Genomic DNA, 15,005 nt, shown 5'->3' on the forward strand with positions numbered 1-15,005 from the left:
AGAGAAGGGCAGGGGAGCAGGGTGGGGGAGCAGTTAGCACCTCACAGGTGTGTACCAGAGAATGAAAGGACCTCCTTCCTTATTGTCCGCTCCCTTAGAGACCAGGTAACAACCCAGGTCCTGGCTCCCAGTCCTTGCCTAAACCTGTAGGACCCGAAGAGGGAACTTAACCTGGGGAGAGTTGGGACAGATCTCCACGCAGGCTTCGCCTCTCTCCCATCCAAGAGTTACTGCTCCAGCCTCCTGGGGACACTGAGGCAACCATGAATAGAATCTTCCCTCAGGTAACAAGCTTCTTAAGACAACCCTGGGGTGAGGCAGGGAGGCAATTTCTTAGCGGGAGGGAGAATAATGGAACTGTACCGCACACCGATAAGGCGTGCCGAGGAAGCCCAGGGACAATACTCTGTACTCCAGTTTGCCCCAGCAATAAAGAAACCCAGGTCCACACTAGCGAAGCATTGGCATTGGCAAACTGGCTGTGAAAGGGGCAGGGAGAGTCTAGCTCCACAGTGACAGCCACCCCGTTTAAATGCTGATTTGCCATTTTGATGAGGAAGAGTAACTAAGGAGAAATGTGAGCTGTGTACATTAACCATTAGGTGGCAGGGAGGGAACTGAAAACGTGGAATGCCTGAAGTGGGAGGAAACATGTAGAACATGGAATGTCCACGCTGGGAGGGAGCCAAGAACGTGGGATGCCCAATCTGCGAGCGGCCTTAAAACACAAGCTGTGCAATTATAGGCTTAGGCCTTAAGAGACTTTCTGTCCTACAAACCAGTGCTTCTCAGCCTCCATTCCACTCTCTTGCCATTAGCCAAGGACCTTGGATGGAAACCCAGAGGGGGAAAGCAAGACCCTTGGAAGTGAAGAAGGTAAGTGCTTCTGGTGTCATTGTCTTAAGCGATCCCTGAAAATACCCTGGGGTGGGGGGGCAGCTTTCTTATTACAGGGATGGCCCTAGTTATCCAACAGGTCAGGCCAAGCTCTGGAAGATTAATGTGGCTGGCCCAGCTGGCCCTCAGGCTTATCTTCCTGCTGACCTGCCTTTGGCTGGGCCTCGGGGGGTGCTGCTGTTGGGTGACAAGCATGGGAGCTGCCTGTCCATCTCAGTGTAAAAACAGTCGTCCCTGATGGGGTCCAGCCCTCTGAATTCACAAAGCATTTCACATCCATTATGTCACTAAATCTCCATAGCAGTCCTAGGAGGTAGGAGGTATAGGCTTATTCCTTTTCTGCAGAGAAAGAACACTGAGTCTCAGAGAGGGGAAGGGGCCCAGTGTTGGCAGATGGCCAAGCCCCAGATCCTTGCAGTCTGAGGACTGCAAGGCCACTGCCCCTCCTCACCTCCCCTCACTTCCCTACCCCCCTCATAGTCCTCCAGGGTCTGCTCTGTGTTCCTGGTCCCCCAAAACTGGATGTTCAAGCATCAAAAGATCCTTTCATTCAAGTCCCTCTGATGGAAATGTTTTCAGAGCATCTTTGAAACATTAGAGCCTCAAAGGGAAACTGGGAAAATGCCTCCTGTCTTTTGGAGAGCGGCCCAGGCCAACCAACCTTCATTCCCCTCCCAGCTGCACTTCTGACTCTGCTCTCCAGACTTCAGAAACATTGCCTTGCTTGGGCACCTCCACACAGCACCCCCTGGCCTTTCAGCTCCCTTCTCCGTTAGAATGTCAGCTCCTTTCTTTTTGCTTGTGTGCCTGGCACACAGTAGGCCACTAATCAATGCTTCTTGCCTTACCTGGCCTTGCAGAAGGGGGCATTTGAGCTGAGTTTTGAAGGCAGCCAGAGTACGGCAGGCATACCAAGAAGCCTGCCACTGGGTTCTCTCAGACTGTGCCTACAGAGCAAATTCAGGTAGTCCTAACCAAATTGGAAAAGCTTGGCTCACAAGGGGTGTGTGTGTGCGTGTGTATGTGTGTGTGTGTGTGTGTGCACGCGTGCGCATGTGTACATGTGTGCATGTGTTTCAACAATCTGGCTAGCAGCTGTTGTGGGGGTGAAAGACCAACACAAGCCCAACAACAAGCATGCTACCAGCACACTGCAAAAGCCAGGTTCTTTTGCTCTTCTTTGCTAAGGAAAGCAATGTTAAGGGGTTGACAAGTTTACTTTAATTCAGCATACAAATACCATTCACTTAGTTCAGGGGGAAAGGCCAGCATCCTGAACTTCAGAGCAAAATGCAAACAAATTACAAACATCAACAGTCAGACCAAATACAGATTCAAATCCTGATACATAGTTACCAGAGTTTAACAAAGTCCCAACATCCGGGTTACAAGCTGGAGGTCTCTTAGCTACAGCTGCCCAGAGTCCCCCCATCAGCGCACGCCACCAAGAGTCAGAGCCCCACACAAATGGCTCTGTCTTCTCTTCTTATACCATTTCAGACTTCATCAAACATCACCTGAATGACCAGAACTTAGGCTCCTACGATTGGCACTTGAGTTAGCACCTCCCCTTAGTACCCTGGGAGCTTCACACACACATAGGCTTAGCACCTAATAGGGGTTTGGGCCTGGGGCTTAGCACCTAGTAAGACTCAATGAAATACACTGAATTAATAACAAAAGCCAAACTCTTCAAGGGTACTTGGTTGAACTGAGTACTAAGAGCCCATTTTGCTTACCAATACAGTGTGCATGTATGTAAGTATGAGTGGGTGTGTGCATGTCTGTCTATGTGTGCTCCAATAAATGAATGGAGCATTAATTAAGCACTTAATGTGTGCAAAGCACTGGGGATACAAACAGAAAGCCAGACAGCCCCTGCTCTCAGTCCCAGGAGCTTACAGGGAGACAATACATAGGAGGGGTTCAGCTGCAAGTGAGATGGGAAGGTCCCATGGTCCTCAGGGTGCAGGGGCCAAGCAGAGCGTCAGGGCTCAGGCCCCTTCTTCTGGGTCTGCTTCGTAGGACGAGGGCTGAGGGCACCAGGCTGGAAGCATTGCTAAGGCCCTTGGGGTCGGGGTCCTGGGAATGCTAAGTGTGGGAAAGCTGAGGGTGGCCACAAGAGAGTGAATTGTTTCAGCCCCAGCAAGGGCTGCAGACTATACACTGAGGCACCGAGGGCTGAGCCCTGTGTCGGCCCAGGGACACCATCCCAGAGGAAATTCTGTCTTTGACGAGATGAAAGAGAGCTGGAGGGGAAGCTTTTGGCCTAGCCCTGGATTGACATCATGGGATTTTGACTGAAAGCTCCCAGAGCATGATATAGACCATGTTGAGCAAACAAGACATACAACAGCCAGCATGGCGCCCAGCAGTCCCTTGGTGCTTCCCTTGCTCCCCTGGGCCTGTGACAGTCACACCTTCTCCATGTTCCTGGACAGATTGCTGCGGCCCCTTCTCCTGCTGTACCCGCCGAGGTTTCTGGATCTCTACCTGGACCTTGCTCCTGCTTGTGTCTCTGACTCTTATCATCTGGCTGGTCAGCAGCTTCGGACTCCCACCACCATCTCCAAGTAAGGCTCCTGGCAGGGTGCAGGGGTCGCCTTGGGAGATAGTAAGCCCCCCATTCCCAGGCTCTTCCCATGGAGGCTAGACAACCACATGTCCAGGATACTATAAAGGGAATCCCTACTCCCATCCATGAGGTACCTTCAAATCTCCTCATTCCAAACACGGCCTAGGGAACCTGATAAGTGCTGGCCAATACGATCATCCCCCTATAGCGTCCCTCTCTACTGGGTAATGTGTACCTCAAGGTTACATGGTGCCATGGTGCGCTAGTGTGGGTCCCCTAACTAGATGACTTAACCCTTTGTAGGCTAAAAGGAATTCCTGGTTTGGGTCAGACTCTCCTCTCTGACATTCTACATCCTTCTAACATCGAGGACAAGAATCACACCTTCTTATCAGAAAGACTCAAGTCTGGTTGAGAACATGGAAGACACTGGCCTCCCAGCTCCCATATTTCCCACAAAATCATTGAGTCTCAGCATTAGAGGGGAACTCAGTGCATCCAGTCAATAGCTGGACAAAGGTTCCTTTCCCAGCATCCCCAGTGGGCGGTCACTCAGCCCCTGCTTGAAGATCTCCAGTGAAGGAGAGCCCAGCCCCCAACCCCCTTTTAAATAACACCCATCATCACTTTCTGACCTCAAGCCTAAACTTATCTCTGTCTAATTGCCCTCCACTCCTCCTAGTGGTGGCTTCTGCAACTAGCAGAATAGTTGATTTCCATTGGTAGAGGGGATGGATTCCTTCACTGGCTGGGAGTGTCCCCATACCAAAGAAATCACACGGCCAATATAGATCTTGTGGTCCACTAAGACCCCTCACTCTTCAGATGCGCTGCTATTGTGGCCACATCTCCTCCATTTTGTTCTTGTCAACATGACTTTTTAAAAGCCAAATGTAAGACTTAGCATTTATCTCTACTGAATTAGGCTCGATCCAGTTGTCTGGACTGTCAAGAGCTTTTCAAATCCTTACTCTGAAGGATAAAATCCTTACTAAGAGAGAGAGATAAGGAAAAAAGAGAGGAGAGAGAGAAGGAAACAAGAAATGGAAACACTGAGACAGAGAGAGAGAGAGAGAGAGAGAGAGAGAGAGAGATCTAACGGACAACTGGATAATTGAAGTTCCTCATCATTGCTAAGATAATGCCTCTATGCCAGGCTTGTGATCTGTTGCCCATACTCCTCATCAGTTTCCTTGTTCTGTCCCAGTGGTCTCTGGCCTAGTCTGCTAACAATAGGCCTTCTCTTTCTGCCTCCACTGATCTTGGCCCAAATACTCTCCATCACATTTCCTTTCTCTGGTTTCTGGACTTCCTCTCATGAATGTTCAGTGCTGTTCTAATCCTGTCTCTTCTGAATAAGTTCTACTCACCAGAGGCATATTCCAGGCGTAGGTCACGCCCTCCCAGTCTCAGGGATACCGCTGCAGACTAAGTGGACTCCTTGCATCAGAACATCTAGTTCTCACTCTTATCGTCTCAACTTGGGGTGTTTGTGTTTAGGCACCTGAAGTCATGGGTTCTATTATTGCTTTATTTCTTGGATTCTTTCCCACTGTCAAGTCCTGGGTATCTCTACTGCTACACTTCCTACCTTGTGGCAGTGGTTGTCAAAGGGGGTGAGTGTGTGTGTGTGTGTGTGTGTGTGTGTGTGTGTGCCACAAGTTTCTCTATATGAGCCAGAAAGTTTTGATTGTCATGGTCTTGAAGATAAAATAAAATTTATAAATACTTTTGTTCAATAGACATTGTACTTACCCAGCATACGTGGTATTTTTAAAGTAACCAAAAACTTGCCCCTTATACATATGCACAATACATCAGAGATGGCTGCTCTTAGTGAAGCAAAGCTGGGCATTGACGGAGCACCCCGAGTGTCTTGTGGTGGTTCTGGCTTCCGCGCTCGGTGGGCCAAAGAAGCCTGTGCCCTGGGCCAAAAAGAAAGAGCTGGAGATCCTCCACTCTGTGGCATCTACCTTGAAAGATCCCCACTCCTCCTGAGGCCCTCCCTAGTCTCTAGATCCCTGTGGAGCATGAGTGGTTAATGGGATTGTCATTCAACAGACATTTATGAAGCCGCTCTGGAGGGCTTGGCTACAGAGGTGGACGGGAAGGCCCTGAGGGGGAGGGTAAAGCCACCAGCTCTCTGAGCATTCCAGAGGCCAGCAGGGCTCCCCACCTGGATCTCTGATGCACAGACTGGATGTTGATAGGAAAAGCTGTTTGGAAGCTTGAGGATTTGAATCCCAGATCTACTGTGAACAAGCTGTAGGGCTATGGGCAAGTCCTCTGTCCTCTGTGGCTCAGACATAAGATGGGGAGAATAGCTTCTGTGTTCATCTGTCTCATAGGGGCAACTGTGATATCACCTATGACAAAGGGCTATGTGAAAACAGAATTATAGATTGTCCGAGCTAGGAGGGGCCTTAAACAGGGGATGTAAGGGCTGGGAAGGGCCTTAGAACAGGGGAAGTCAGAGCTGGGAGGGAGCCCCAGGGCTGGCTCTTGTTAGAGGTGGACAAGGCAACTATTTGTACAGACCATGGCTTGAACACCCTGGGCCTGGGCAGGTGCCACAAGTGCCCCAGGTTCTGACTGAGCCATTTTCTATGGCTTTCCTTCCTCAGCAACTAGGGCCTGTGCCACTACATCCAACCAGACAGGTTTCCTCTGTGATGACCGGGAGACTTGTATTCCTGCCAGCCTCGTGTGTGACCGTGTCCGTACCTGTGCACACGGAGAGGACGAAGAAGAAGCCTTGTGCGGTGAGTATGGGCTGGAAGGCCAGCAGGCACTGCCCCTTGGCTCCAGCCATCCGACCCCTTCCCTTGGGGCCTTGTCTAGAACCACCCAATGGGGGCGAGGCCCAACTTTAGTTGTTTTTTAGCCAGACCTGTGACCTGGTGCAGAGACTTCTGGGTAAGGAGACTGCCCAATCAGCCCTTGCCCTACACTACTTTCCAGTCTTGGTGGCCTGGAGGAGTACTGAGGGGCCTACCCACAGTCACACAGCTAATGTGTCAGACACAGGAATTGAACCCAGGACTTCCTGACCCCAAGGCTGGTGCTCTTACCCACTTTCCCATGATGCCTCTCTTTAGGCCACACTGCCCCATAGCCCCCTATTATAGATTAGGAAACCTTGGCCCAAGACCACACAAGTAATGAATAAATAGCTGGAATTTGATTCCAGATCCTCCACATCCAGGACTCCCTCTTCTCTCTTAGCTGCCATCAGGAGGCAGAGCATCAAGCTCTGGGTGAAGCTCTCACCCATCCTGAGTAGGAGGCAGGTGGGATGGATAGGGAGCTGTCCAAGGTTCAGACATTGCAGAGGAAGTCAGGGGTCTGGCGGAACCACAAGGGCTGCTCCCTCCCCTGATAGGACTGCTCCCTCCCCAGATATCGGAGCCTCTCCTGCTTAGAGTTAGCTAGTTCAGACTGGACCCGCTGTACTCCGAGGCTGGCCATCCCCTCCTTCTCTGTTGTCCCCTCTCTAGGCAACATCCCCCACAGCCTCCCCAGTTTCTTGGTGTTCCACTGCAGTGACTCCACGTCCTGGGTCTTCGAGGATCAGAAATGCGACGGCTTCAATGACTGCGGAGACTGCTCTGATGAAGGCGCCTGTGAGTCCCCCCATCTCTCTAGGTTCAGGCCCCTCTGCTCAGAAATGTCCCACCGAATTCTGGTGACTCCCAGGGAAAGCTCAGGTGCCTTTCCTGGGGAGGTGCCACCAGGGGCCACTTCCAGAGGCTCCTGGCACATCACTCCCGGCCAGACTAAGCCTGTCCTGTCATACTGAACGCTTGTCTTGGCTGTTCCCTGTGCCTGGTATGTCCTCGCTCTCCCCAGTCACTGACAAATCTCCATCCATTTTCTGAAGCCCCACTAAGAAGCTTCTTCCTCCACCTCCCACAACCAGGAAAGCCAGGCAGTTGCTCAGGAGGGCCAGGAAGCAGCAGCTGTGGCCAGTGGGCCTTGACAAACCTCCATTGTCTGCCCCTCTAAGATTGCCTATGAATCATCCCACAGAATCAGAAGTGGCCCCAGTCTCTGGGACAGGGTTCTAAGCTGGCCCTCATTGTGCAGAGCTAACTGTAGATGACCCTCTGGGGGACTGGTGGGGCAGGGGGCCCTGGCTACCTGAGTTTGTGTGCCTGTGTTGGGTGGGCTCAGTCTATTGACAAACACTTATTAAGTGCCTGCTGTATGCTAAACCCTGGGGATACAAATATAAAACAAGAAAAACAGTCCCTGCCCTCAAGGAGTTTACCATCTAATAGGGGAAGACAACACAGAAAAGGAAACTGAAAAGGGAGGGGGGAGAGGGGAAGCATGACAAAGAGTACAAACGAGTGGGAAACGGAGAGGTGACTGATTGGGGAGTCCTCTCTAGGTGGGGGCTTTGGGGTTCTGTGCCCCCCACCCAGCCCTGCAGTCAGAGGGCAGAGGGTACTGGCGAGGGGTGAGGACCACAGCCAAAGCTATCTGCATGGAGGATGTTTTCTGAGGAAGTGATAGAGCAGAGAGCACACTGAGCTGGCTGTGGGCTGCTGGGGATCTCAGGGCACTCAAACACTGAAGGACAGCAGGGATTGAACCCGTGTCTGATGTCCTGCCTTCTGGACAACACCTCGAGGACTCTTCCCCATTTTCATCCCTGATCCTTCAGGCCTTCCTTGAGTCCCCTTGGGCTCAGGCAGAGCATGTCCCCGCCTCGGCATCAGGCACCAGTATGAATCAGATTGTCTGGATCCTGAGCCCCATGGGGACCCGGACCTGTCTTATCTAGCCCAAGCACAGGGTAAGCATTTGCCCATTGATTGAGAGATAAGGCAGCACAGGCCACAGCTCGCTCCACTGGTGGCTTCCAAACTCAGGAGGCCTAGATTCAACTCAACAAATGTTTATTTAGCCAGGAAGTAGTCAGACAGCTGACGTTAGAGCCAGGGTGGTAACCTGGGCACACAGCAAAGAGGTAAAGGCCCCACCTAGCCAGAGGATGCCTCTCTGGGATGTGGAAGGGTCTGGGCAGCACCACACCCTCATCAGGGGCTAGGAGAGACCCTACCCCTCCTCGGCTGCCAAGCAAGGCCCCTTGTCATTGGGCCCCATCCAAAGAGAGCCAAGGGCCACCTTTGACTTTGTGCCAAGAGAAAATAGCCAAGGCCCAGAGACCTGATTCCAAGGCTCTGCTGAGACCATGGCACCTGGGAATGTCCTAAGTCTGCCTCTTTTCTCCCACAGCGCTACAATTCCAGGCCTGGTTGGCTCTTCCATGGCCTTCCTTTCCCCATTTAGAAGAGACCGTAGCATTTCATAGTTGGAAAAGAACTTAGAAATCATTTACTCTGCTCCAACTTCCTAATTTTATAGACTAGGAAACTGAGGCCCATAGTCACTCCATAGAGTCAGGATCTCAGGGAAGAGAAAATGGAGTGGAGAGAAGGTGGTTCTGGGAATCATGAAGACCTGGGTTTGACTGTTACTCCCCACTGACTAGCCGTGCCAACTAAACAAGTCTGTGCCCTTTGTAAAAGGAGGCGGGGTGGGCAGCTGATTTCCAAGGACCCTTCCAGCACTAAATCATGGCTCTCCTCCCTCCTGCGCTCTGCCCCCCAGCTCCACTGGCTTGTCCTGGCTCCCCAGAATCCTCTCCCAGACCCTTGAGCTCCTATTAGAAGGTAAACGCCTTGAGGGCAGGGCTGATGTATTTTTTTCTTTATTTTCCTAAGCTTGGCTTGGGCTGTGTAGGGGAGGACAGTGGGATTTGAATAGGCCCTAGGCCCCCTTTGGGGCCAAATTATCCAACTTCGGCGTCAATATCTTGCTTTCAGAGTTAAAAATTCCCAGAGAATCTGATAAACTCATATTCCAGAGCCCCCTGTAAGTGGGCTGGACTTTTTATTATGATAATTACCCATTTGGGGGGATTATCCAAGTTTCTTACCCTTGGAACTCTTGGTTTGGATAAGAAAGAGTCAACTTTCCCAGGAAGGGCATAATGTGACCAAGGCGACAGAGATGGGTTGATAGCTCAGAATGGACAATGAGTCTGCATGGAATGGAGGGTTTGAGGAAGCGGGCGGTCAGGGGGAGGTAAAACTGGGATGTTTAGGTGAGGGCCTTGAATAAGGAAGGAGTAAGGAGCTTGGCCCTTGTCCTTTGGGCCACGGAGAGATGCTGAAAGTTGGGGGCCGAGGAAACAGGCCGGACATTCTTATACTGTTCTTTTCTCTCTTCCCAGTGGCCCGCTGCCCGCCCTGCGGGCCCCAGTGGTGGAGCTGCCCCTCCACCTTCCACCAGTACTGTGGCTGTGTCCCTCGGCACCTCTGTCGGGACCGGGTGCAGCACTGCTCGGACTGGTCAGATGAGTACATCTGCCCCAGGTCTTGAGGACTCCCCGCCTGCCTCTGCTGTCACTGCAGGCTCCCCGCCATCTCTCGGCCTCCCTGTCTGCAGATAACAGAGGGTAGGGGCCAAGACCCATCCCCCATCCCCGGACCAGAGCTGGCTCCCCGCAACACCTGCAGCTTACATCATTCTCCAGCTAGATGTCTTATGCCTAGGGAGGTGATTGAAGAGCACCTGATTTGGAGTCAGAAGACTTGGGTTCGAATTCCACTTCTACTTACTGTGTGATATTAGGCAAGTCACCAACCCCTCAGAGCCTCGGCTGCTCATCTGTAAAATGAGGGAGCTGGACTGGCCAGCCTCTTCCAACCCTAAATCTGTGGCCCAAAGAGTTTCTACCAAGGAAATGGCTTCCTGGGGCCACAGAAACAGAACCTGACAATGGTGGATCTGTTACTGACAGAGAGCCATGGGGGCCGGGTGGGGGCATGGCCCAGGAGGAGCATTTGGAGAGTCACAGAGGTCAGTGTACTTCATCTTCTGAAAGGTTCTTCCTGTGGCCCACCTCTGCCAGGAAGGCCTCCTTACTCCTCCAGTCCTCAGGGATCTCCTGTCTCGGGGCTGTGGTGGCGGTTCACCAAGGTTTGCTGGGTGACCTTGGGTAAGTCCCCGATTCCCTCTCTGGGCCTCAGTTTTATTATCTGTGAAATCTCAAGGTTGGCTTGGGTGAGTTTGTAGGTTCCTTCCAGTTCTCATTTCTATGACCACCTGTCCCAGAGGACCATCAACACAGCAGCTGCCAGTTCCCCCCTGCGTCTCAGGGAGCTCTTGGTAAAGACGTCCCAAGGCCATCTCCTCGGTGCATTCGTTGGGCATTCACTGGTCACTCATTGGTCAGGCCTCACACCAAAGGGGGAAACAGCTGTGGCCCACCTGTAGCCAGGATACAGCTGCGCTGGGGGCAGAGAAGCTTCTTGTTCCCTCGGTGTTCGTGGAGGGGGGAGGATGCATCGGCCTCACATCACAGAGAGGCTGCCATGACGACACTCCCAGCCATGGGTCAGCAATGAGCTCCAGGAGATGCCTGGCGACCATGGGGTGGGCAACTCCCCCTCCTCCTCCTCCTTCCCTCCACTCATTCAACACCAGCAGAGGATCAGGTACAGGGAAAACAAATGGGGCCCCGGCGCTGGGTGTCCACTGTCAATATTTACCACCTCCTGGCAGGGCCCTGGGTCCAAGATCAGGGCGTTAAACACACACGTTCTTTGCTGTTCAAACAGGAGGCAGCAGATTAATGAGACTTAAAGTAGGCTCAGGTTATGCTCTTTGGTTTCAGCTTGAAATCCATCCCATTTAACCCCTTCTGGCTCCAGCATCCTTGCCCTTCTAACCCCCATCTTTCCACCTTTGGACATGGGCAAGGATCAAAGGATCATGGGATTGAGAGCCGGAGAGGGGGCCTTAGGGACCCTCAAGACCAACCCTCACATTCTACAGATGGGAAAACTGAGGCCCCGAGCGGGGATCTTGGAAGGGTCCAGAGAGGCCATCTAGTCCAGCGCCTTAATAGGATGTTAGAGGGAGATGTACATTGTTGTTGGGTTGTTGTGTAGCTGTTTTCAATCATTTCCGACTGTCCAGGACCCCATTTGGGGTTTTCTTGGCCCAGATACTGGAGTGGTTTGCCATTTCCTTCTTGGGCCTGTATTAGTGGGGATGATAGAGGGGCCAAAGACAGAACATTCATAGCCACTCTGTTTGTAGCAGCAGTGAACTGGCACTTGGCTGAACTGATTGTGGTCTAAGAATGGAATGGACTATTCTATGGAGCCATAGGAGACAACTACCACGACCAAGTCAGAGAAACGTGGGAAGGAAGACTCTGGTGAACTGCTGTTTATCTGTTTTTGGTTTTTTGTTTGTTTTTGCAGGTGGGAAGGCAGGGCAATTGGGGTTAAGTGACTTGCCCAAGGTCACACAGCTAGTAATTGTGTTAAGTGTCTGAGGCCGGATTTGAACTCAGGTCCTCCTGACTTCAGGGCCGGTGCTTTGCTTGCTCCGTCACCTAGCTGCCCCTGTTTATCCTTTTTTGAGGAGGCCCAATGACATCATGAGGTGACGTCTTGATTCAGGCATGAATTGAAGTGAGGCAGAGCTGGCCAAAGTGGTCGGCCTCACTCTCTCTTCCTGAGTCATCAAAGCTCAGTGGCAGGACAAAAGTCAGGATGACCGGCAATGGCCCAGGATGTGGTGGGTGACCTTGGTGTCTTCCATGTCTGACCAAGCTCTGCTCGCTCCACAGCACCTGCTTCAGCCGCCTTCATGGCTGCTGGACCAAGCTGTTCTCATCCACCCATCCAACCAGGGAAAGTCTTCACATGCTCGGGGTAGATGCCCCCTAACTCACCGCCGGGTCTGAGGCCTGTCACTTATCCTGGCTTAGTTCGTCCGCTGAGATGATTTACCAGGGTGTGGCCGCTGCATGTCCTACAGCTTCATGAAGCCACTGGTGGGTTGGGTGAAGGTGGACCCCAAAGGCAGACGGGCAGCCCTCATGCCAGAGGTGCTCATCCTCCTGAACAGCCCCTCCACCGCGCTCCTGTGAACTCATGTGGAGAAGAAAGACCTGGGGGAATGGGATGTATACTTGAACTACAAGAGTGGAGGAGAAGTCACTGGCTGGGCTCCAATGGCAGGAACGATTACTATGGTGCCAGAACACAGACATCAGTGCTTCTCTCCTCCTCTAGAATAGAGATGTGGGGTCAGGGAGGTTGGGTGCAAAATGTCTGCGGGGCATCCGCCCTCAAAGCTTCCAGCCAACCTTCCTCCCCTCTTCCCCACCATCAAGGGCATCGCCACCCTGTCCTGGAGGATCACGAACCCGATGTCATCCTCACCCCGCCACACGCCACCCAAACCCTGCCAGCAAATCCCACCTTCTGCAAGAGGCCTTCTCAGTCCCCCTACTTCTAGGGCCTGCCCTCTGAGATTACCCTGCTTACCCTTTGTGTGTGTGCATGTATTTACACACATATAGATTACACACACACACATATATGTGTGCATAGGTTTATGTGTACATATAGGCACACACACATATCCCTTGCTTGTATGTAATTTGTCTCTCTGTTTATATATTCATATATGTATATATAAATATATATAAATATGTATGCATACGTAGCCATTTATTTTGCTGCTGTTCAGTTGTTCCTGTCATGTCCGACTCTCAGCGACCCCATTTGGGGTTTTCTTGGCAGAGATACTGAAGTGCTTTGCCATTTTCTTCTCTAGCTCATTTTCTGGGTGAGGAAACTGAGGCAAACGGGGTTAAGTGACTTGCCCAGGGTCGTACAGCTGATAAGTACCTGAGGCAGGACTCAGGTCTTCCTGACTCTAGGCTACACACCTCTACACACACACACACACACACACCCCTTGTTTGTACATAATTTGTTTTCGTGCTTAATACAGTGCCTGGCGCATAGTAAATAAATGCTTAATAAACACTTGTTGGCTAAGTAGGCGCCCCTATGGGGATTTCTCATTGCTGTAAGAAACATGAACAGGAAAAATTCAGAGAAGCAAGGACTTCTGTGAGCAAATACAGTGAAATAATGAAGACCAGGAAAACAAGACACAATGCAGTGATGTAAATGGAAAGACCATAAAGTGAAAAGGAAAGCTGTCCGGGATTCTCTGAACCAGACTTGGCTCCAGAGGGCTGAGGAGACAGCCTTTCCTCCCTTCGCTGCAGAGGGGATGCGGGGGAGCGGGGACACACACGGGGAGGGGGCCGAGATGGAATAGCACAAACTTCCGGGTGCAGTTGACAGAGGTATTAGTAGGTTTTGTGAACTTTTTTTTCATCTTTTTATTTTTATTAAATCTTTGTTACAAGGCTCAATGAGGTGAGAGTTGGGATGTGTTCAGAAATGAAGATGATGTTAAAAAAAAAGCAGACATTTTACAAGTTTTAAATTAAGACCTTAACTAGAAATAACAATCCAAAGTTAAGGGGCAGAGATGAGAAGTTGAAGGCCAGCAAGCTGTCTCTTCCAGCAGTCCCAGGACCTGGGAGCTGAATGGAGGCTTCAAGCCTGTTTCTACCTTGTAAAGGAAGGCTCTCCTAGCAAAGAAAAGTCCCTTTGCTTTAGACCTGTGGTCACGAAGATGCTCCTAAGGACACTTCCTAAGGTCGGGGATGCAGGCTGCTCACGAGATGATCCTGGGATTAGGCATCTTTCCTGTAATCTGATCATGGGCTCACGTGATGGCTAGGACTTGGGGCGGGGAGTGTCCCTTCACTGACGTGGCTCACTCAGAGGCCCCTCCTCACCTTGAAAGACTAGACAGTGAGCTGTTATGGCCAAAAAAGAATCTCCCTCCCTCCAATGACCAGATGCCCCACGCTCAGCCAGGGTGGTTGTCCCACAAGAGGTTCATTACCTACACTCTTAAGTGTTTTAAGGGCAGGGACTGCTTCATTTTGTCTCTGTACCCCCAGAGCTGCCATAATAAATGTCAATCGATAAGACTGGGTATGTGGGACCAGGCCAACACTTGAAATCATCTGCCAAAGTTTGCATCCCACTGGCATAGAATTCAAAGACCCCAAGTTACTACTACCACACGGAGATGCTGAACCTGGGCTTCAGTGAAGGAGAGGCAGATTTACCAGTCTGAGGTAAACTGAGGCAAAGAAAAAGTAAACGACTCATCCAACGGTTGACAATAGACCAGAAGCAAAGTTAGAAAGAACCACCAGGAAGTTCTCATTTATTTTGTAGAAAATCTACTCCTCACCAGGTCAACAGATTATCCTGCTCTGAAGATTGGTGGCAAGTACTCCAGGATCACCTTCTTTCATCGGGACAAAGCAACAGCCCAAAGCAGAGGCTTGAAATGCCGATCTTGCTTGACTTTGTGCAAATGGGATATTCAGTGTCAGGACTCAAGGCAGCACTTCTGGAAACCGTCCTGAGAAAGTCAGAGATCCTTAAACTCCAGGGAAGCCCTGCTGGAGCCAGGAGCCTCATCCATGGGGGTCTCTGGCCCCAGGGGCCTCAACCCGCCCCCACCTGTCAAGTATTCCCCGCATGGAGGGCAGGGGGGTTCAAGATCTGGGAAGGAAAAACAGTAACATTTATTTCACTGTCATTGATTCTCTTTGTGA

The 15,005-nt window shown here is 51.3% G+C and overlaps 1 protein-coding gene across 1 annotated transcript; it reads left to right on the forward strand.

Annotated features, from left to right (window-relative positions):
• The first annotated feature begins 263 nt into the window (after positions 1-263).
• LDLRAD1 (low density lipoprotein receptor class A domain containing 1) lies at positions 264-12,431 on the forward strand. The gene is made up of 9 exons (XM_036755441.1): positions 264-284; positions 819-876; positions 3,339-3,470; positions 6,097-6,234; positions 6,970-7,095; positions 9,717-9,858; positions 10,398-10,484; positions 10,763-10,882; positions 12,320-12,431. Exons 1-9 carry the CDS (start codon positions 264-266, stop codon positions 12,429-12,431), a joined length of 936 nt encoding a protein of 311 aa, XP_036611336.1.
• Positions 12,432-15,005: the final 2,574 nt, after the last annotated feature.

Source organism: Trichosurus vulpecula, chromosome 4 (assembly GCF_011100635.1).
Source record: "Trichosurus vulpecula isolate mTriVul1 chromosome 4, mTriVul1.pri, whole genome shotgun sequence".
Taxonomy (NCBI): domain Eukaryota; kingdom Metazoa; phylum Chordata; class Mammalia; order Diprotodontia; family Phalangeridae; genus Trichosurus; species Trichosurus vulpecula.

Coding starts and splice junctions, on each gene's coding strand:
- LDLRAD1 (XM_036755441.1), top strand. CDS start 264: ATGAATAGAATCTTCCCTCAG. Junction 877..3,338: donor GACCCTTGGAAGTGAAGAAG/GTAAGTGCTTCT, acceptor GTTCCTGGACAG/ATTGCTGCGGCCCCTTCTCC. Junction 6,235..6,969: donor CGAAGAAGAAGCCTTGTGCG/GTGAGTATGGGC, acceptor TCCCCTCTCTAG/GCAACATCCCCCACAGCCTC.